The following is a 22142-nucleotide window of genomic DNA, read 5'->3' on the forward strand; positions in this document are numbered from 1 at the left end:
GCTATTAAGGATTTAGCTGGGCAGTGGTGGTGCACGCCTGTAATCCCAGCACTTTGGAGGCAAAGGCAGGTGAATTTCTGAGTTCAAGTCCAGCCTGGTCTACGAAGTGAATTCCAGGACAGCCAGGGCTATACAGAGAAACCCTGTCTCAAAAAAATAAAAAAAAAATGAATTTACATGTGATAGTTTATAAGTTTCAATGTTATATATCCAAATATAAATGTAAATCTTACATACCCAGAACATGGTTCATGCCTGTTTCTAATGAAATAGTATGTGTATTTCAACCTGGGAACAGTTGTGATTCATATTCTCTTTCATTTGACTTGTATTCCCATGGCTATCAAAACCAAGAAATCAATTGCATACAGTCCTAGAGTCACTAGACAAACTGCCACGTACTTTGTAAGTCAAAATATGTCACTGCAGTTGAAAATGGTCACTGGACAAAACTGACAGAAGTATTTAAACTCAAAAGAAAAATGTATGCCAACCTGTGCCCCTCAGGTTTATTCTTTACTTGTTTTTGACTTGTCTTTATCTGTACAAATAAGGTTTCTGTCTTCTGTGCATGGCCTCTGACATGTAGGCAGTCATCACCAGGAACTGAATGACATCACCCAACACAAGGACCCTTCAGAGTTTCCCAGAACTTGTCAAACGTGACAAGGTTCCTGCCTGAGTCTGTTAAAATCAGTGAGTCCTTCGTTCACACCATCACTCACAGTAACATTAGGATGAAGTGAAAAGAGCCTGAAAGGAAAAGGGCAGAACTGCACCCCATAGGAGATTGGGAGTCCTCCCTGAGGAAGAGGAAGGAATCCTACCTGGACAGTTGATTGTCTGGATGGTGGTGATGCCACCTGTGAAGGGCATGGTAGATGAGGTTGTCATTTTCCATTTGCAGGGTCAGAATTCTTTTCTGGCAAAATGTAAAGAATTACACATGCACATGAACATATGGTGGAAGGATTACTGTTGTCAGTACATGGGAAGGTGGTCCAGTTCTAGAGGAACATGGGAATGTATATCACAAGAAACTGCATCAGTGAAGACCTGCGAAGTCGGAAATGGGCACATGGAGGAAGTCTCAGGTCAGAGAGCAGGAAGCTCAGCTTGGAAGAATTCAGGTAAAGTCAGAAGAAAGCACCACAAGGTCATGACAGAAAATAACAGAGAGGAATATGCAAACATAACAAACACTCCCTGCAAATACGGAAAAAAACAGTCTAGCGTGGCAAAGAGAAAAGTCATTCCCCACACAGTAATGCCAATGAGTTTCTAATCACCAGCCCATGATGTCATTAACAGGATGCTAGAGAAAAACTGGAAATTAGATTTCAAACACAGTCAATAGAACATCCCTGAGCACATGTGTAAGTTATATGTGAGCACGCTGCTGTATGTACATTGTAAGGAAGCTGTTTTGATATACAAGGCTTTCTTCTTCTTCTTCTTCTCCTTCTCCTCCTTCTCCTTCTCCTTCTCCTTCTCCTTCTCCTTCTCCTTCTCCTTCTCCTTCTCCTTCTCCTTCTCCTTCTCCTTCTCCTTCTCCTTCTCCTTCTCCTTCTCCTCCTCCTCCTCCTCCTCCTCCTCCTCCTCCTCCTCCTCCTCCTCCTCCTCCTTCCTCTTCCTCTTCCTCTTCCCCTTCCCCTCCTACTCCTCCTCTTCCTCTTCTTCCTCTTCTTTTTTTTTTAACTTCATGTAATGTTATTGTTTTTCCCACAGGTTAGCAACACTAACTTGGAAATATTTTAGATATGGTTGGAAACTCACTGATAATTCTGAAAGAACGAAGATGTTCTGAAGCCCATGCTCCCTGAGAATAGAATCCTATGTCATAAGCCACTATCCAGATCACAAACACTTGGTTTGACTGTTGTGGCAAAATCTATGGTGAGGACCCTGAATAAGCCACTACTTCCCAAATTCACAGGATTATTCTGTGACTCCATTCATGCTAGTCTGGGGCGCCGTAGGAGCGCCCAAAGATACTGGACACACACAGCACATGGTTTTGTCATGAGACCCTCTGCCTGATCAAACCTGCACCCAGGGGAGTGGTCCAGGCTAGGTCAGCATAGTGTCTCCAGGTCAGCAGCTTCCCCTGTGTCCTAAACAGCTCAAGTCAGCTCCACCCACTCCCCGCGCCCGACCACCCACTGTGCATAATCCCTCAGATCTGCAGGTCAGAGATCCAAACCCAGTTCTGAGCATGACACTAGCCTAACTTTGGGGAGTAGCTTAGTTTGAAGACAGACCGCGATAGTTAAATATCCTTAACCCCTTCTGGTGATGTCATAGTGCCTGGAACTACATTTCCCACGAGTCAGTTCGAAAGACTTCCGGGAACACAGAGAGGAGAATTTACATAGTGCTTGGGCTCCTGCCCAAGTTTGAACAGTAAACTTTGAAGGATAGGGCTTTAGCTCAGTATCTGTGCAACCACAGGTCATTCGGGCTCTTTTAAAGTCCTGAGGACGCAGCACCCAAGTTTAGCCTGTGAGTAGAGCCTTTCTCAGTAATGTTTATCACGTTTCCTAGTTATTTCTGCTTAAAGGTAGTGATTTTAAAGTTCAGATCTACATATAGAATCTTGCTACCCAGGGGGAAATTCAGATTGATTGTCTTTACTTAAACATAAGAAAGCAGAACGCTAATGTAGGACCAAGCACTGTCTTTAAGATGCTTTATTGAGGCCATCCTTGGTGAGCCTATCATCAAGCATGTCAAGCCCTTAAGTGACCAGGCCAGCCCAGTCAGTCAACAGGTTCTCCAGCGCAGGAGTGAGGATTAATAAGGAAAAAACAAAAACAAACAAACAAACAAAAAACAATTAGACAACATTGTAGCATGACCCCAGCCAGTTCTGTGTCTGAAGGTGGTTTTATTTTTTTTCCAATCTGCTTTTATACCATTTTAATTACATGCAAGTTTTAAGGTCAGTTCTAGGTTGAAGAACTAGCAATACAAGAGATGCAAATAGTCAAGCAAGACAATAAACACAGATAGTGAAAGCACAAGCAAGACAATAAACAAAGTCCCGTGATCACTCCTGGGATCACTCCCGTGATCACTGATTCTAAGGGCTTATCAGGATGACCAAAATATCAGAGCCAACTTCCCTGTCCTAGCCTGTTGCCGCCTGCAGCAACATTGAACCGGGTTCACCTGCAAGAGAGGCTGAGAATAGGGAAACAGCCAGGAAGAGATGAAGCCAAGACAAAGTTCTCTGATCAAGGCTCGAAGTTTAATAATTTGCTTTCACATATAAAGGGGAAGCCCCACCCCCCCAGAGTCTCTTCTCAGTTCAGCCCAGGGGCTGGGCAAGGAGATAGCAGCCCGGAAGGTGTCGAGGCTAGCTCAGCAGGCAGTCCATTCTTCTTAGCTCAGGTAGCAGGCTCCAAGGCGCCAAGGCTGGTAATGCAATGGATCTCCTAGGTCCTACTGTTGCTTGGTCTATTGTGGTAAAAGACTTTGCAGGCCTGCTCAGGCCTGGAGGAAGGGCACAGTAGCCTAATGTCATATTCAGTCCTGAAGCCCACTTCTTTGTTCTAGCCTAAGATTTAGATTCCTGCCTGAACTTACTTCCTTGTCACGGCCCAAAGGCAGATTCCTGCCTGAAGCCCATTTCCTTGTCCTTGGCCGATGTCAGATTCCTGTGAAGCAGCCCGGAAGCTCTCCACACTTAAAGACAGAAGAATCAGAAAACATGGCTCACTAACATAGACAGCTTATAGACACATTATATCTAAATACAAAGTAGGAAACAGACAGGGGGCTAGCTTAGGGTAAAACACATGGCTATAATGAAGGTGGATTTGATGTTAAACACAGTAATACTGTGAGAATAAATTGTAAAAATGAAATTTTAGGTCTCAACATGAAAGTTTCTTAGGTTCAGAGTTTCAATTTACACTCAAGTCTTAGCTGCCCCTGGGGTGCATTCCAAGGGCTTGAATAAACATTTCAAAGGCACAAAAGACCCAAGATAGAGGCAATGAAACACCTGGGTAAATGGAAGTCACTTGAAAGGAATTCTCCCAGGAGCAAGATACAGATGTAAATTAGGATAATTGGGATGGGGGCTAGATGGAAACCAGGCTTGAGAACGGATGTTTGAAATATCCAATCATATGTAACCGCACCAAATTTTCCCCGCTCTCCCCAACCCCTACCCATAAATATCCCAAGTTTCCTGGGCTGGGGGTCAGATCCTCTATCTCCTGTGTGAGATATGTTCTGGCCCGAGGGCCCTCTCCATTAAACTACCTTTTGTTATTACATCAAGGCGGTCCTCGTGTGTCCTTGGGTGTGTGCAGGTCCGGACTTGGGTGAGGGTCCCCTTTGGGGGGGTCTTACAATACAAACGAATTTAATCCTTGTTCTGTGCTGACACACTTTGTGAGCCATACATGAATAAGATGCCACAGCTAGAGAAAGGATTCACGTTTTTAAGGGGGAATCTACAAACCAGGTGGGGGTGGAGTTAGGGAAGGGGGAAGGCTGAGAGTGGAGTTAGGGAAGGGGGACGGAGGGGGAACAGGTCACTAGGTCATTGGTACATTTGATCTCAAATTCTTAAGATGGATGGTGTGTCACTTTATATTTGGCTATTTCGAACTAGTTTCACACTATATATCATGAGCTCCAGTTCAAGGGGGTCAGGCTAATCTCGAACTTTTAGCATCCTGGCACCAACTGTCTCAGGGCTGTTAGTTCAAAGCGCAGCCAGGCTAATCACGGACCCATAGCATCCTGACACCATACATCTTAGGGTTTGTTTAGTTAGGGCCATCTGTTCAAATGCTCAGCTAATTTCCTGGGACTGAGGCAACACAGTGTTTGACTTACAGGTTTTTATGTCTTTGCTTTTAAGAGTAGGGTTCAGGGGATCAACTTATGATTTTTCTATCTTTCAAGGAGAACTCGGGGAATCCATGTAGTGAAGGGCCTGGGGCTGGGGCTGGGGCACAGATGTTTAAAATCATTGAGCAAAGTGAAAAGTGCAAGTCTCTGATGTTTACTTATAAAGAAATTCCAGAGTCCATGTGCTGATCTTTCTGTACCATAGTCCCCTCACCATGGCTTCCCACAAACCTGACCCAGGAGTCACCACCAGGTGTCTTCTAAACACATGCTTATGTAGAGTGAAAAATTATAAAGGCCATTTTATGAAATATGTGTAGATTTCTTTGCCCTTAGACCTTGGGCAGAAAAGTGCAGATTCCAGAACGAGGAACTGAAAATAAGATTTCAGGCCTTCATACCCCAGGACACTTGCTGGATGAATTACATTCCTCAAGCCTCAAGCAATAGGCCCACCTATGGGTGGAAGAGGCCCAAGGCAGGAAGACACATTCCTGACCATAAAAAATACAAGCCATCTAGGTGGGGCTGTGACTGGAGGAAGTGAGAAATGTTTTGTAATGACGGTATAGGGGACAGTGACTTGGTAAGACTACATTTTTGAGAAAAATGATTGTACTGAGTAATTTCCATGGCTATTAACCTTTCAGGGTGGGTTTCTCTGGAATGTTTCGCTATTCTTATGTTATGTATCCTTGGCAACCCCTCACCCCCTCCCCACTCCCCTGGTTTGTGGTTTTTCTCCACGCTCCACGGACTGGATGTTGGGGTCGGACCCTACTCCTGCAAGGGAGAGAGTGGGGATGAAGGGGCAAGAGATATGAAGAATGGAGACAAGACAATTGTCTAATCAAGTCTTGTTTATTGAAAGGCAACTATGTGTATATAAGCACAAGCAGGGGAGTGCAGCTGGAGACACTTAACCATGAGTGCCTTGCAGCTGGGGGCACTAAAACAGCAAGTCCAGGATATGTCTGAGAAAAACAAGATGTTTATCAGAGTGTGATCAGCTGCTGTGGGCTGCTTGCAAAAATATCACGCTAGAAAAACAAGTCTATTGTCAGGGTGGAAAAGTATCAACCTGTAAATATTTGCCCTGAGATGGCTGCAAAGATGATCGGCTTTCTGCTAGGAGTTGGCTCCCAGCACAGCAGGATAATAGTAACCCAGGCAGAGTTAATAGAAAAATCTACCAGAACCTGAGTTCTCAGGCCTAATATGTTTGTTTAGACCCTGTGGAAAAATTTATCTATTACCTCTAATAAGACAGTTTGTATAATACCTTGTTCATTTAATTCCCCCCATTGAAACATTCTCCATTAGGTCTGATGTTTGCCAAAGTCACTTCAAAGTCTGTGTTTACAGGCTGAAGTAGTTATGCGTGTTTAGTCTGTTTGCCAAGGATCTGGGTTTGGTTTCCAACACGCACATGATGGTTCTCAAGCACTTGTAGCAGTAGTTACAGAGGATTACACCCCTTATTCTGACATGCTTGGGCTCATGTACAAAAAAATGTGTGTGCGCACACACAGAGAAACATACGTTCATAAAATTGAACTTTTCCATTGGGCATGGTGGTGCTTGCCTTTTAACTCCAGCACTCAGGAGGTAGTGGGTGATGGATCTCTAGGTTGGAGGCCATCTTGGTCTACAGATTCAGATTATTCCTGACTGACAGGACTATGCAGAGAAAACTTGTTTGAACTTGTAGAGGAACTTTGAAACACTTGTCCCTCCCACCCACCAAAGAGAGAGGCTAATTAACATTCCTGGTTGGCTCAGGAACTTTAGAAAGGTCAAGGGGCACAAGCAGGATAAGAGAGGGTGATTGTCATTCCTCAAAACACAGGGGAGGGAACCCACCTGTGGGTGGGAAAGGCCCAGAGCACATAAACACATTCCGCAGGACAGACCAACCCTTGCCACCTACAGACGAGGGAGGTCCTTGCCGCCTCGATCCCTAAAGACCAATCAGCTTAAAAAGTCACACTGTTCTGCCAATCACATTGTGTCTAATGGCCGCTACCCCTAGAGACTGTATAAATATCAGCTTGTTAAGGGAGGTGGCGGGGGAGTCGCCTCTCCTTTTGGAAAGCAGAACGGCCCCAGCATGCTGGAACATTAAAAATTCCTCTTGCATTTTTTTCAGCAATCTCTCGTCTCTGTGTGGTTCACTCAGGGTCTCTGGTAAACTAAGGCTCTGCTCACTAGAGTCTTATAAACTAAATCAAGAAAATTAAATAATAGGCTTACACTCTAGAAACTGAATTGATATTTGAAGGTGATATCATTTCCTTACTTTTTAAAAATGTACATACGAAATACATGATTAAATACCTGCTAAAAGCCATGTTAAAAATATGTCCCTGAAAAATCTAGTAAAATCAACGCTTTGCTTGCGCAGTTTTCAAGACCCACTATGCCCACCACATATTGAGCTAGTACTTCTAATCCAGATACACCCAGATTAACACATCTCTCATGAGGAAACACAGAGACATACTGGGAATGTAGTTTTGTAGCTTTTCTGAAGACATACTTCTGATTGTTCTGATTGGCAGGATTCTCTTGTCACTACTGCCGCTCCTTTACCACAGAGCAAGTATTCATTCCCTGTGTACATTATAACGTAAATGTGTTATGTACCTGCCACCTACTAAGACTCAACTTGTGATCAAGCGTTTCAAGGAGGTAGTGACAAGAAAAAAAGCCATAGAGAGAAAACGCAAGTGACTTGTGGTGAGCGAAAATGAAATATGAACTTCCGGGTGTCTCTGCTCAGAAATAGCTTCCTTGAGAATCCGCGTCTCTCACAAGTACTAACATGTATAGAATTTGTATGATTTGACCTCATCAATGACAGAGTAATAATTCCCAAGAAAAGAGAGGAGGGCACATAGATCCATGCTGCAAAGCGAGCTCCTAGCTCATTTTGTATTTCCAGAAATATATTTCTGAGACCACGGTTTCAGGGAATCATTTCTCTGTGTCCCTGCCACCGCAAGACTGTTTGGTTCTCCTGTGTTGGCTGTTTTCAGTGTTCCGCAGTAAAAATCAAGGCCTCCTGACTTTATGAAACCTAACGCGTCATCCCGTTTCTGTTTGTTCTTTTCATTTCAATACAGGAGTAGCTGCCACCAGGTGGCTGCTATCAAGTCTGTCTTCAAAACTCATTTGAAAGGCTTAGCGGCGGCTTTCCATGTTAGTGTTTTGTTAATTATCTCAAAGTAAAATTGAGTCAAAACGAACGTTTTATTCTGTAGTAAGCTCCTATAATTAGCAGAACTGAGTGTGGAACTACAGTAAAAATAACCAGTAAATTTCATCAACATTATTGTAAGGTTTCACATTCCAGCATCTCAGCTTTGAGCAGAGGATTTTCAAAGCAGCCGAATTTCCTCGGACTGTCTCCCTCTAGCGGCAGGGACTGCGTGTTTCTATCCTTTCACACGGGACGCTGCGACTCTTGGACCTCCACTACACAGACTTATGGGAAATGTAGTTTCCTTCAATGTGACGTAACAAGCGAGGGAAGCCGTGGAGTCCTTTGAGTTCTTTCTGCGCATGTTCCGGCCTACACAGCGAGTCCTCCAATTTGGGCTCAAGTTTCTTACTACCTTGCTGGGGTTGGATCTCTGAGGTGAAGGTTGGTTCAGGGTGCAGGGCAGCCCACGAGGCCTGAGGGATTGTGCAGGGTGGGCGGGTAGATCCATCTTTGAAGGAGTTGTCACGGGGCCCCTGGGAAGCTGGGAGAAGCTCACTTTGGAGGGGCTGTTCTAACCTAGGCTGGGCTACTGAGTCAGGATTTAGGTCAGCGCTGGGGAGAGGGCGATGGGGATGGTGCTGCCTCAGATTGCTGCTTCTTCAGTCCATCCAGGATCTCCCTGGTCCCGAGGCAAGGCTGGGAGCTGTCTGTCTGTCTGTCCAGCTCGGCTGTGGGAGCATACTGGTACTAGCTAACTCGCGCCCATCTGGCTGTTAGTCAGGTTTCTGCACACGTCTAGAGAAAGTGGAGTTTCTGGTCACTACTGCACTTTATAGGCACGTAGCACTCGTGTTTCTAAAGTTTGTAAAGACACTTTTTTTTTTTTTTTTTTTTTTTTTTGGTTTTTTGAGACAGGGTTTCTCTGTGTAGCCCTGGCTGTCCTGGAACTCACTCTGTAGACCAGGCTGGCCTCAAACTCAGAAATCCGCCTGCCTCTGCCTCCCAAGTGCTGGGATTAAAGGCGTGCGCCACCACCGCCCGGCAAGTTTGTAAACTCTTACATTCTAGAAGAACGAGGAAAGGAAAAGGAGTGAACCTGCACCCAGAAGGGCAGGATTTGTTTGGGCTTCTCTCACAGAATGTCTCTGAGGCACATGGACCGGAGGCTCGGGAGTTCTTGTGACTTCCTGTCGCTCTATTCTGTTGTTCTAGGCTTGTGTCTAGAACCAGGTTCCACTGAAGGAGAGCGCAGTGAGATTCCATATTCTGAGTAGGAATATGCAGCCATTCTTAGGGACTCACATTTTGCTCCCTGGCCAGAAAGGGACTCACATTGAAAGGGTTAAAAATTTTCAAAAACTCCTAGCAGGCGGAGCAGACACCAAGCGTACAGGTCAGCTTGGTCGTGAGCTCTGTGTTTCAGGAACTTGGCTGGCCACAAGATAGGTGGTTGGTTACGTACAGGCTCTTAGAAAATAGTCTATACAAAATGTTCCCCATGACTGTTCCTTAGACCCTGTCACAAACTGAATAATGGGCTGGGACTTTCTATAGGTACTCTCCAATAACCCTCCTTCACTCCCCCTGGGTTGTGGTTCCCCACTGAGTTGTGGTTTTTGACTTTAAATTCTCTCTCCAAAGCCCCGGGGGTCGGACCCCACTGCCCCTGCGTGGGTCATAGGTCTTGACCTCAGTATACTGATTGAAATATACCTCTTGCTGATTGCATCAAGTTCGGTGTCTTGTGAGTTAATGGGTGGCCGTGAATTCCTGAGGCTTGGGTGAGGTCCTCCCTTTGTGGGGGCCTTACAACATTTTGCTCTCTGGCCAGAAAGGCGTTGCGTTTCTTCCACCTAGAAAGTAAACTTTGTCACGCTTAAGTGTCCTGGAATGTTTCCTTTCTTTTAGCCAAAACCCGCCTAATGAGACCATGGTGACAGACCTTCTGCCCTCCACCCACAGGCAGCCCACAGAGGCCTGAGAGGAGCAGACATCCCCCATCATCAACAGTGGTGGCCTGTGCTAGGCAGTATTGGGTAGTGACCCTTGCAGTTAATTCTTCCTTTGGGGACCTGCTCTCTCAGGGAAGTGTTTCTATCTTCACTCTACTCTGGGCTCTTGCTCCTCTGTGAGCTGAGCAGTTTTCCTGCCGACACCTGGGTAAAGAAGAGTGAAGGGTAAGCATCTCACCTCTCATGTGTGGAGAAGCTTTTGACAATGTCTAGGTTTTTTTTCTTAAGAAAATGCTGGAGTTTCTACTTCATACTTCTTGTGACTTGGGACAGTTAAGAGTGATTGTTGGCTCAGCTGACTGAAGGGAAGAAAAGAGGGATCTCAGTTCAGACCAGGATAATCGGGGAAACACTGCAGCAGACACTGGAGAAACCCAGAGCCTTATAAAGGAAAACTTTAGAAATCTGTTCCCCATTCCATTTCTAAATTCCTCTGTGCTCTTCCCATAGCTTTGAGCAGGCCTGAGAGACCTTGTTTGCCACAACAGACCAAGTGGTAGGATCTTGGTGGAGTTACCCACTTTAAGTGCACAGAACTTAGAAGAACTGCTCTGGGTTTGCCTTGAGATATCTCTGGCCGTGATTATGGATTATTCCACTCATCTCCGGCTTAAACCAAGAGGGGCCTTTCCCTTTAAATTGAGAGCTGAACATAAAAGCTTTGAGCCTTAATCAGAGAAATTTGTGTTGGCTTCATCTCTTCTCACCCTCCGTCCCCCTTTTATTCCCAGCCCCCCTTTCAGGTGAGCTCAGTTGATTTGTGGCCGCAGGCGGCTACATTCCTCCAACTGCCCATGTTAAACTAAGAGGAGATGAGCAATCTAAAGAGACCACACAAATGAGGAGATCATACACACAAAACCACTCCCTTTCCCTTTTATTTTTAAAGAAAATAAATGAAAAAAAAAAAAAAGAAGAAGAAGAAGAAGAAAGAAAGAAAGAAAAAGGAAACAGAGGCCCAGATGGACTCACAGAAGAATTATACCAGGCTTTTAGTGAAGATCTATAGTCATTTCTTCAAATTCTATGCGTCTGAAATAAGAAAGGAAAGAAGGAAGGAAGAAAAGAAGGAGGGGAGGAAGAGGAGCACTTTCAAACCACTATAAAGTCAGTATTACTACGGAACTCTGCATACTCGGAAACTTGGACTTCAGGACTCAGCGTCTCCATCAGAACCAGCATTTGAATTTCCTTTCCCAGTCATTGTTCTGTGTACTAAGTGCGGAGAAGTCGCTGCTCACTGTGACTTTAGGATAAAGTGCATGATACAGGCATGTGATCTGCATCCCCTTGTGGATGCATTCGTTGCACCGCTCGGCATCCCTGGCTGGGTAATAGCTATGTACACTTATAGGATCTTTTACTGTTCTCTGAGAGACGGGTACTGTGTGAGATCACACGACTATATCGAAGAGTTAATAGTGTCCTTTACCACATCGGAAGCATTTCTAGCTCTTTCACCCTTGGGAGACCTTACAATGGCGTTCACGGCACATAGTGCCTCTTAGTGTTTGTATTAGTATTAGTGGCTTTAAATAGTGTTTTAAATATTGTGTGATATGCATTCATTGATCTTTATTTCAGAAATGCTGTCATTCAGGGATGTGGCCATTGATTTCTCTGCAGAAGAGAGGGAATGCCTGGAGCCTGCCCAGTGGAATCTGTACAGGGATGTGATGTTGGAGAATTACAGCCACCTTGTGTTCGTGGGTGAGGATAGCTTCCATAATGAGTTCCTAATTCATTGTCAACATGTAACTTCCTTTTATAGAAATCTAGGAACTTTCACTTTCTAATAAGCTTCCCCTCCCCCCCCCAGGTTTCTCTGCCTTGGAACTTGCTCTGTAGACCAGGCTAGCCTTGAACTTAGAAATATGCCTGCCTTGACCTCCCTAGCCATACCCAGCTTGCAGGCCTGCTTTTAAGGGAAAATTGTTGGTGCAACTTTTATGATTCTGGTGAACCTTAGCTTACCAGGGACCCCCTGAGTGAACCATGCAGAGCCAGGAAAAAGCAAGAGGAATTTATTACAACTCGATGGGGGTCGTCTTGCACCTGCAGGAGAGGCAGTGATCCTAGGCAGCCTGTTTGCCCAATTTTTACACAGTTTTTTTTTTTTTTTTTTTTTTTTTGTTTTTCAAGACAGGGTTTCTCTGTATAGTTCTGGCTGTCCTGGAACCCACTCTGTAGACCAGGCTGGCCTCGAACTCAGAAATCTGCCTCCCAAGTGCTGGGACTAAAGGTGTGCGCCACCACCGCCCGGCTTTTATACAGTTTTTAGGGCAGTAGCCATTAGGCACAATGTGATTGGCAGAACAGTGTGACTTTTTAAACTGGTTGGTCTTTAGAGAATAAGGTGACAAGGACATCCCTTGTCTGTAGGTGACAAGGGATGGTCAATCCTCCCGAATGTGTCTGTGTGCTCTGGGCCTTCCCCACCCACAGGTGGGTTCCCTCCCCTGTGGTCTGCAGAATGTTAATAAGCCTCTCCCTTCCAGGGGAGCAAGTGTCCCCTGACCAAGGAATGTTAATTAACCTCTCCCATCCAGAGAGACAAGTGCCTCATTCTTGAGCTGACCTCTTCAAAGTAAGATAAATTTTGTTTAAATTCTTGTGGGTTTTTTGTTGTTGTTGTTGTTGTTTTGTTTTGTTTTTTTGTTTCTCTGTGTAGCCTTGGCTGTCCTGGAACTAACTCTGTAGACCAGGCTGGCCTTGAACTCAGAAATTCGCCTGCCTCTGTCTCCCAAGTGCTGGGATTAAAGGCGTGGGCCACCACCGCCTGGCTCCCCCCCCCCTCGCCCCCCCCCCATGAGTCACACAGGAAGAGGGATAGACAGCGGATTCGTAGAACTCGGGAAGAAGGGCACGGCTGCCCTCTGGAGGCAGCTTGTGTTTTAATCTATTTCAGTGTGCGCCTCCTTCATTGTAGTTATTTATGGCTTGAGAAATTAATTGGAAACGGGCTGTAGAACACACATGGAAAAGAAAGTGTGTTTTACTTTTCTGGTTTTATAGTTTTCCTTGTTAATGACAGAAATGAAGATCTGTGAATATTAACCACTAAGTACTGTAAAATGCCTACTGGGAACGTTGTGGGGAGCTCATTTTCAACAATCCCACCTTAGTTAGGTCTTGTTTTTTTCTTATCAGTGCAATACTGGAATAGAAATGTTAACTCCCTTCTTTCTCCCTCCCCACAGGCCTGTCTTTCTCCAAGCCATTATTGGTCAGATTTCTGGAGAAAAACCAAGAGCTTTGGAATGTGCAGAGAAAAGCAGCAGCTGCACCCCAAGGTGTGTAGGGATGAGGGGTGAGAGGTGGAGTGGAAGGTCGGATCCAACAGAAGGCCAGGCTCTAATATATCCATTGAAGTGTCGTTTTCTGGTGGGAAACATCCTGTCGATATCTTTTTAATGACTTGTGCTCTCAGCTGTTGGTGGTCCTTTAAGTCTCCATCTGTTGTTCTTCCTGTCCATTTTTAGTGACTGCCAAAGTTCTGAATTTCGGTGAGAGTCTACATTGCAATGGACTCGTCACTATCTCTTACTACTTTCAAAACTGGCACATGCTTCTTAAACCTATTTAGGACAGCTTTGCATTCAGTAACTCATACATACATTTCTTTTCAAAAAAATTATTTAACTTATTTTTGAGATTATATCATCCTCCCCCTTCCTCCTTATAAACCCTCCTATATACTCCCTCTTGCTGCCTTTCAAATTCATGGTCTCCTTTTTAATGAGTTGTCACATGCTTATATTCATATTCCCAAATAAACTGTTCAGTCTGTACAATGTTACTTGTATGCATGATTTCAAGATTGAATGCTTGGTATTGGGTAACTGATTGGTATGCTCTTCCCTGAGGAAGACTATTTCTCCCTCTCTCCATATTTCCTGGTTACCTGTGGTTCTTTGTGTAGGGCTGAGGCCTTGTAGGCTTTCCCCTGTCCTCACTGGGGTGCACTGGTTGTCCTTGCTTTCCTCGTGTGTGGTCAGTCAAGTTGGTAAGCCTTTGAGTGTGGCCTATGACATTACTGGAGACACTATCCCACAGTAAATTCCCTGACCCTCTGGTGCTTAAAAATCTTTCAGCCCCTCTTCCTCAATATTCCCTGAGCCTCAGGTGCAGGTATTTATTTATTTATTTATTTAGAGATGCATTCACTTGGACTGGGTGCCACAAATCTACATTTTGATCAATTGTGGTTTTTCTGAAATGGTGTGCATTTTTTTGCAAAGAGAAGTTTCCTTGATGAGGGATGGGGACTCTACGTCCCTCTGGGTATAAGGACAAACAGTTAGAATGTGGTGGTGGAGACTATGCTGGTGTAGAGAAGTGGTGGTTGTAGGCTCTTCTCCAAGCAAGATTCATGGTTTCACATGGTTGGCTGGGTTTCCAGCACCAGGCATTTCTTTCTTGTTGAGAAAGCTTACCATGTTACATTTGTCAGCACTGCACCCTGACATTTACCATGCTCGTCATTGTTGTGTCATGGGCACCATGACTAGGCAGGACTTTTGGTTGCTTCCCTTCTTGGTAAGGTTGCATGCTGCCTTCTGTTACCATGAAAACTGTTCCTCAGGGAGGAGGCACTCTGATCATTTCCAGTTCAGGGGCCTCTGGGTCCTGTGTCTTAAGTGTGTGGAATCTTCAGCAGTAAGAACTCACCTTCTACTTCAGAGGAACCACCACAGGCACTAGTAGTAGTCTGGGATGTTTTGGGAGTCTTTAGGACCACCTTGACTAATTACTCAAAGGAAGGCTTTTCATGCCTGGTGTTCAAGGTTTTTCTTAGGTGGTCTTTAGCTCTTGAAGGGAGCATTGTCAGCCCCCATGGGAAAACATCATTTAAATTATGTATGTATATTCATATTCATATTTCCATGTACTGTACATATATTTTTAGGTAGATAGTTAATAGTATGAATCCTTATAACTTTTCTGTAGACAACCTTCCTGTTATTTTACTTCCTCTCTTCTTTTTTAATTCTCTCTCCCTCTCTGACTAGAATCTCCATTTTCTCTGTCACATTTTTATATCCTGTTAATTAAATTGTCTTCTCAGAGTGCTATCTGAATTATTAGTATTCAACTTAATGGTTTCTCTCACACAGTGTCAGTGATTTAACGCACGTGACTTTGTGGGTAGATAGTCTTGGGGGAAGTCTGTACAAGTCTAGAAGAATGCTTCCTACAGTGGTTAAGAATTTTGTGAGTTTTATATTCTTGGTGCCTCATTTGCAATTCCATTTTCTCTATTATGATTTTGCTACCTAATCTGCCTGAAATCATCTCATTAGATGTACTGTGTGTGTTTTTAGATGGAATATATATACAAGTAAAACATTTTAAGACTGTAACATTTTTAAGCTGGGCAGTGGTGGTACATGCCTGTAATCTCAGCACTTGGGATGCAGAGGCAGGCGGATTTCTGAGTTCGAGGCCAGCCTGGTCTACAGTGTGAGTTCCAGGATAGCCAAGGCTATACAGAGAAACCCTGTCTCAAAAAAACCAGAAACCCTCCCTCCCCCCAAAAAAAAGAAAAAGAAAAAAGAAAAACAAACAAAAAGACTAACATTTTTTAACGTCTGTGAAAAATCAATATTAAAATGTCTGTTTCTGTGACCAGCAGTATTGCATATTTCCACTTACATGTGTGAACATGGGCCTCACACTGTCAGGTTTTCCACTTACATGTATGAACATGGGTCTCATATGTTCGTGTTTTCTATATTTTCTCTTTTCATTGGTTACTCTGGGGTTATTTACCTTGTAAATAAATAGTTCTTAGAAATTAAGCTACTTTTAATTAATTGTTTAATTAATTTAGTTAACTGACAGGTGTATTCAGTTATCAAAATTTGTCATTTATAGCAGAAGTTGATGTTTTTTCCTAATAATAGTTTTTTGGTATCTTGTCATTAGATTATAACGTAAAGCCTGCTATCTTAAATTGAAGCATATTATTTGCTGGTTTTCAGACAGTCCTCTGGTTATGCAGCTTATGCTTTCTGTCTTCCACAACTAAAACTGCACACTTAGGATAAGACAACGTCTTTTCCCATGTCCATCCAGTTTCATACAATCATCATTAGCTTTCTGTTTTCCTAGTTTGGCTACTTTGTCATTTTCTTTCTTTCTTTCTTTCTTTCTTTCTTTCTTTCTTTCTTTCTTTCTTTCTTTCTTTTTTGTTTTGTTTTTTGTTTTTTGTTTTTTTCGAGACAGTGTTTCTCTGTGTAGTCCTGGCTGTCCTGGAACTCACTCTGTAGACCAGGCTGGCCTCGAACTCAGAAATCCACCTGCCTCTGCCTCCCAAGTGCTGGGATTAAAGGCGTGCGCCACCACCACCCGGCTACTTTGTCATTTTCAAGTGTATGCACTCATACAGTTTCTGTGTTTGTTTATCACGATTCTGTTATCATAATTCCTGAAGAGTTCCTGTTACTATCCATGTTACAGCTTTCATAGCTATTTAAATTTGAATTATGTTCCACTATTTCTCTGTTTTGTCGTTGTCTTATTTCAATTGAACTTTAAATGATTTCCACCTGCTGTATTTTCTAAATATATGTACTGTGAATAGAGATGTTGTGATGTGTTGTGGTTTTTTTATTTACCCATGAAAGTGAGTTAAAGTCTCCGTATTAAAGATGCACATTATAAATATGACAGATGTTCCTAAGCTTTTCTTCTTATCTCCACTTCTACTCAGCAGGACAAAAGCCTTACAAATGTAAAGACTGTGGCAAAGCCTTTGCTAAGAGCTCGGTCCTTACTCATCACCTGAGAACCCACACTGGAGAGAAACCCTACAGGTGTGACATATGTGGCAAGGCCTTTTCTCAGCGCTTCGTACTTCATAACCACCAGAAAATTCACACCGGAGAGAAACCTTACAAATGTGAAGTGTGTGGCAAGGCCTTTTCTCAGCGCTTCGTACTTCATAACCACCAGAAAATTCACACCGGAGAGAAACCTTACAAATGTGAAGTGTGTGGCAAGGCCTTTTCTACGCGCTCCACACTTATTAACCACCACAATATTCACACTGGAGAGAAACCTTACAAATGTGAAGTGTGTGGCAAGGCCTTTTCTACACCCTCCTCAAGGACTAACCACCAGAAAATTCATACCTATGGAATGAAACCCTATGAGTGTGACGTATGTGGCAAAAAGTTTTCTAGTCCTGCAGACTTAACAAAACACCAAAGAGTTCATACTGGAGAGAAACCATACAACTGTGAAGAGTGTAAAAAACCCTTTAGCGATCTTTCAACCCTTAGTAAACACAAAGTAGTTCACACTGGAGAGAAACCCTACACCTGTGAGAAATGTGGCAAAGCTTATAGCAGGAATCATCACCTTAGTCGACACAAGAAAGCTCATACTGGACAGAAGTCCTACAAGTGCAAAGAATGTGGCAAAATGTTTTACTATTCTTCAGGCCTTAAAAGACATCAGAGAATTCATTCTGAGGAGAGGCCCTATGAGTGTGAGGAATGTGGCAAAGCCTTTCCCAGTCCTTCAGACGTCACTCAACATGCACGAACCCATAAGAGAATGAAGCAATATACCTGTGACAATTGTGGCGAGTGCTTTACTATTCAGACAACAGTTTCTAACCTCCGGAAAATTCGTCTGGAGGGAAAACCATCTGAATGTGAGAGATGTCGAAAGGCCTTTTAAAGGTTCTTCATAACTTAAAACACACAAGAGTGTTCAAACAGCTAGCCTGCACATGGGGAGGACGTGGCAGATGTTTTATGTATTATTCAGCTGTTGGTCAACCACAAACAATTCACACCTGAGAGAAACCCTACACATGTGCAGAAAAAGACCAGGGCATATCAATCCCTCATGTCTATATAAGCATTGGAGAATCCATCTGATGGGGAAGCCTTCAAGAGCAGTCAGTGTGACAAGTCCTTTACCTGTTCTTCACACCGTAAGTATCCTAGAGACATCATACTACAGAGACACTCCACGTACAAACACTGCCTAAGCCTTGAATTCAACACAAAAGACTCACACAGGTGAGAATCCCAGCAGGTGCAGATGTCCTTGTTAGCTGTACAGATCTACCTCACACAGCCCAGCATTTCCTGAGGGACTCTCAGCTAGGTATTCGACTACAGATTAGCCTGTAGGCATATTTTGGGAGGGGGGCCATTTTCTTGATTGCTAAATGTTGTGCATTAGTCTATCGAAGGGTAAGGAGTGCCATTCCACAGCAAGTATTCCTGGGTATACAGAAATCTGGGTGAAGGAGCATATTGAAATATGGACCAAACAGGTATATTTCCTCTATGGTGGTGCTTCTCAACTTTTCTAATGCTGTGACCCCTAAATGCAGTTTTTCATCTTGTGACCCTCAACCATAAAATTATTTTCAGTGCTACTTCAAAACTGTAATTTTGATATTGTTATGAATCGTAATGTAAGTGTCTTGTATACAGATGATCTTAGGTGACCACTGTGAAAGGTCATCTGACTGCCAGAGGGGTCACAACCCACAGGTAGAGACAGCTCTTCTATGGTTTCTGTTTCAGCTCCTGCTCTGGCTTCCCTGAATGATGGATCTTTAAGCTTTAAACTGAAACAAGCCTGTTTTCCTCTAAGTTGTTTGGGGTCATGTTCCCATGGCATTTGCCATGGGAAGAGAAAGGAAAGGAAGACGACAAGTGAGTGAAAAAACGAGTGCAAGATTTTCAGTCTTCCTTAAACTCCAGTTGTCAGCAGACTCTATACGGGGGAGACTGTCACACAGCCTTTAGATTTGTTCAGTCTTCACTGGACCCCAGAACATTCACAATGAAGACAAACCCTATTTATGCAAAAAATATGACAAAGATTTTTTTAAAAAAAGATTGTGCTTGATTAAACACCAAATACCTCATAATAGAGAGGAATTTGTGACGGCAAAGATATTGGAAAACTATTGAACAGTTATTCTAATCTGCAGCATTTTAATCTATATATAAGAGAAACCCTGCCTTCCTCTTTCTTCACACATCAGAGAATTTGTTTCATTACACACACACACACACACACACACACACACCCTGTACCTCCTCTGAAAAGGCTACACCTCTAATCCTTCTTAAGTCGTCCACCAACTGAGAACCAGAGATTCAAATACAGGAGCCCCTGGGGTCCGTTCTTTTGCAGACCACCACAATGGGAGAAAGTAACTTTCCTTCCTGAGTCAGATTGAACTTGTTCTCCTCCAAGTTGTTCTTCCATTTTATCACATCAACTGGAAAAGTTACTAATAAAAATAATGCATGGCATTTGATACATGCACATCAGTGTTTTCTGCCTACTTCCCATTATTTCTCTTCTGCCTCCTCATTACCACATTCTCTTTCTAAATTGTTTCTTTTCAACACACACAGTCATGCACACACAGTGATAGATATAGTATCAATACAGCTTAATATAACTAATGCAAAAATAATGTGCAGTGTGTGGTTTGAATATGTGCATGTTTGTACAGTTAGTTACTGTGATGCTTTTTGCATTTCAGTGTTAATATCTTTCAAACCAGTTTGAATTTATTTTTGTGTAGGATAAGTGAAATAGAACTCATTTTAATCTTCCCTTTGGAAGAATTTGGATATCTAATTTTCCAGCAGTATTTGTTCAAAAGGCTCTTTATTGTGGCATATATTTTTGGAAATTTTGTCAAATATTTTGTGTCCTTTAACTTAGTGTTCTCTCTGTGTGGGCATTTTACATATTTGTTTTATATGACTACCATGTAGTCCTTAGCGCCATGGTTATGTAGTATAGTGTAGTATAGTATGATATTTTATGTTTGAGGTTGTTAAGTAACATACATTTGATGGTTCTTTCTGCATAAATTGCTTTGCTTGTATGTGGCAATTTTTGTTCCCATATGAGTTGTGTGTTTTTCTAGTTCTTTGTCATTGGAATTTTGCTATGGATTACATTGAATGTATTGATTGCTTTTATTACTCTAGGTGTTTTTACAAGATGAGCTCTGCAAATCCTAGAATGTGTCTTTCTGTCTTATAATGTCTTCCTATAAGTGATGCTTTTTGATATTTTCAAATTTTGTTTATAGAAGCCCTTCATTTCTGTGGTTTTCTGTCTTATAATGTCTTCCTATAAGTGATGCTTTTTGATATTTTCAAATTTTGTTTATAGAAGCCCTTCATTTCTGTGGTTAGGGTTATTCCTGGATGTCTCCTTTAAACAACTTTTTAAAAAAACTAGGTGCTATTTTTCTAAGTACCTTCTCTGCAAGTATCTTGTTAGTGTATACAGAGGCTCATGATATTTTATATCGACTTTTGCTGATAGTGTTTATCTTTATCTTAAGTAGGGATTCTATTGAAGTAGAAAACATTGTCACCAAAAGCAAATTGGGGAGGAAAGGGCTCATTTTCTTAAGTAAACTTCCAGGTAACAGTCCATCACTGGGTGAAGTCAGGGCAGAAAATCAGGTAGTGCAGGAATATGGAGGCAGGAACAGCAGAGAGGGCTTGGAGGAATGCTGTTAACTGCCTTCCTTCCCATGGCTTGTTCATCATGCTTGCTTCTCTCCTCTCCTCTCCTCTCCTCTCCTCTCCTCTCCTCTCCTCTCCTCTCCTCTCCTCTCCTCTCCTCTCCTCTCCTCTCCTCTCCTCTGTGTGAGGATATCAGAGTCCCAGGGCCTGGATTAATAGATGTGAGCTGCCATGTGGATGCTAGGAATTGAATCTCTGGGTCCTCTGGAAGAACTGCCAGTGCGTTTAACTGCTGAGCCATTCCTCTAGCCCCTCAGCATGCTTTCTTACAGTACTCAGGACCTCTAGACCAGTTATGGCACTGCCTCCAATGACCTGGGCCCTCCAACATTAACCATCAATCAAGACAATGCATATCGGCTTGCTCCAGGCCACTCTGGTGGGGACATTTCCTCAATTGAGCTTCTTTTCCTCAAAATGACTCTAGCTTGTGTCAGGATGACATGACGTGAGCCAACACGATCATAATTAAAGTTTCAGTAGAGTATATAGCAAGGTTTTTAGTTACATTCATGTCATCTGTAAACTAACATACTTGAATTTTTTCCTTTCTAGTTTTTCCCTTTGCCTATCTATATGTTCTTCTTTCTTTCTTTAAGAATTGGAGTACAATATTGGAAAAGTAGAGATATTAGGGACCCTTGTCTCATGCCAGAGTTTTCATTTCTCTCCATATAATAAAAGTTGCCCACAGTTTTGTCCACAGCTTTTATTATATTGACAGATGCTTCATTCATTCCATCCAGTCCTCGATTCAGTCCATCAAGACTTATGAACACATTTGAAGTTTACCCAATGACTTTTCTGTTTGTCTATTTTATGGTATTATGTTTGTTTTTTTTTTTTTTTTTTTTTTTGAAGCAGGGTTTCTCTGTGCAGCCCTGGCTGTCCTGGAACTCACTCTGTAGACCAGGCTGGCCTCGAACTCAGAAATCCACCTGCCTCTGCCTCCCAAGTACTGGGATTAAAGGTGTGTACCACCACTGCCCGGCTATTATGTATTGATTACATATATTGAGCCAACCTTCCATCATGAGGATGAAGCTAGTTTGGTCATGACATGAGATCAAAGTTTGACTATAGTTAATTTTCTTTAAAAAAAAAAAAAACTATATTAATTAGGGCTATTTATTGTGTGTGTGTGTCTACTTTTGATATTAGAGTTACAGTGGTTCCTTAGAATGAGTTTGGTAGTGTGCATCTTTTTCTATTTTTGGAAGGATTTGAAATGTGTTAATACTTGATTTTTTTTGTTTTAGAAATAAAAATAATTTTTTTTAAATAAAAAAAGTTAAAATTTTCTAAGGTTAGTAGAATTTTATAGTGAATCTGTCAGGCTTGGCATTACTTTGTGATGAGACTTTTGATGACCGTTTCTGTCTTGTTAGTATTGTGGGTCTGTTTTTTGTTTTTGTTTTGGGGGGGTTTATTTGTTTTTAAATTTGAGACCTCTGCTATTTTAATTGAGGTTCAATAGAACTCTTCCACTTAGGAGTACTTTCTCTCTAGCCCTTCAGTGAA

At 42.7% G+C, this 22142-nt stretch overlaps 1 protein-coding gene across 5 annotated transcripts; it reads left to right on the forward strand.

Annotated features, from left to right (window-relative positions):
• Nucleotides 1-8388: 8388 nt before the first annotated feature.
• Nucleotides 8389-20980, forward strand: LOC117723901 (uncharacterized). Of its 5 annotated transcripts, none has more exons than XR_013105122.1 (5): nucleotides 8389-8515; nucleotides 11671-11796; nucleotides 13287-13379; nucleotides 16802-18122; nucleotides 18639-20980. XR_013105122.1 is itself a non-coding variant. In XM_034523484.3 (4 exons), the coding sequence occupies exons 2-4, from the start codon at nucleotides 11673-11675 to the stop codon at nucleotides 17773-17775; spliced, it is 1191 nt and encodes a 396-aa protein (XP_034379375.3). In that variant the 5' UTR covers nucleotides 8389-8515; nucleotides 11671-11672; the 3' UTR covers nucleotides 17776-20980. The 5 variants fall into 5 exon arrangements, 3 of the variants coding, with proteins under 3 accessions (XP_034379375.3, XP_076772495.1, XP_076772494.1); XR_013105123.1 differs by having other exon boundaries at nucleotides 16802-18034; XM_034523484.3 differs by having other exon boundaries at nucleotides 16802-20980.
• Nucleotides 20981-22142: the final 1162 nt, after the last annotated feature.

This window comes from Arvicanthis niloticus, chromosome 19 (assembly GCF_011762505.2).
Source record: "Arvicanthis niloticus isolate mArvNil1 chromosome 19, mArvNil1.pat.X, whole genome shotgun sequence".
Taxonomy (NCBI): domain Eukaryota; kingdom Metazoa; phylum Chordata; class Mammalia; order Rodentia; family Muridae; genus Arvicanthis; species Arvicanthis niloticus.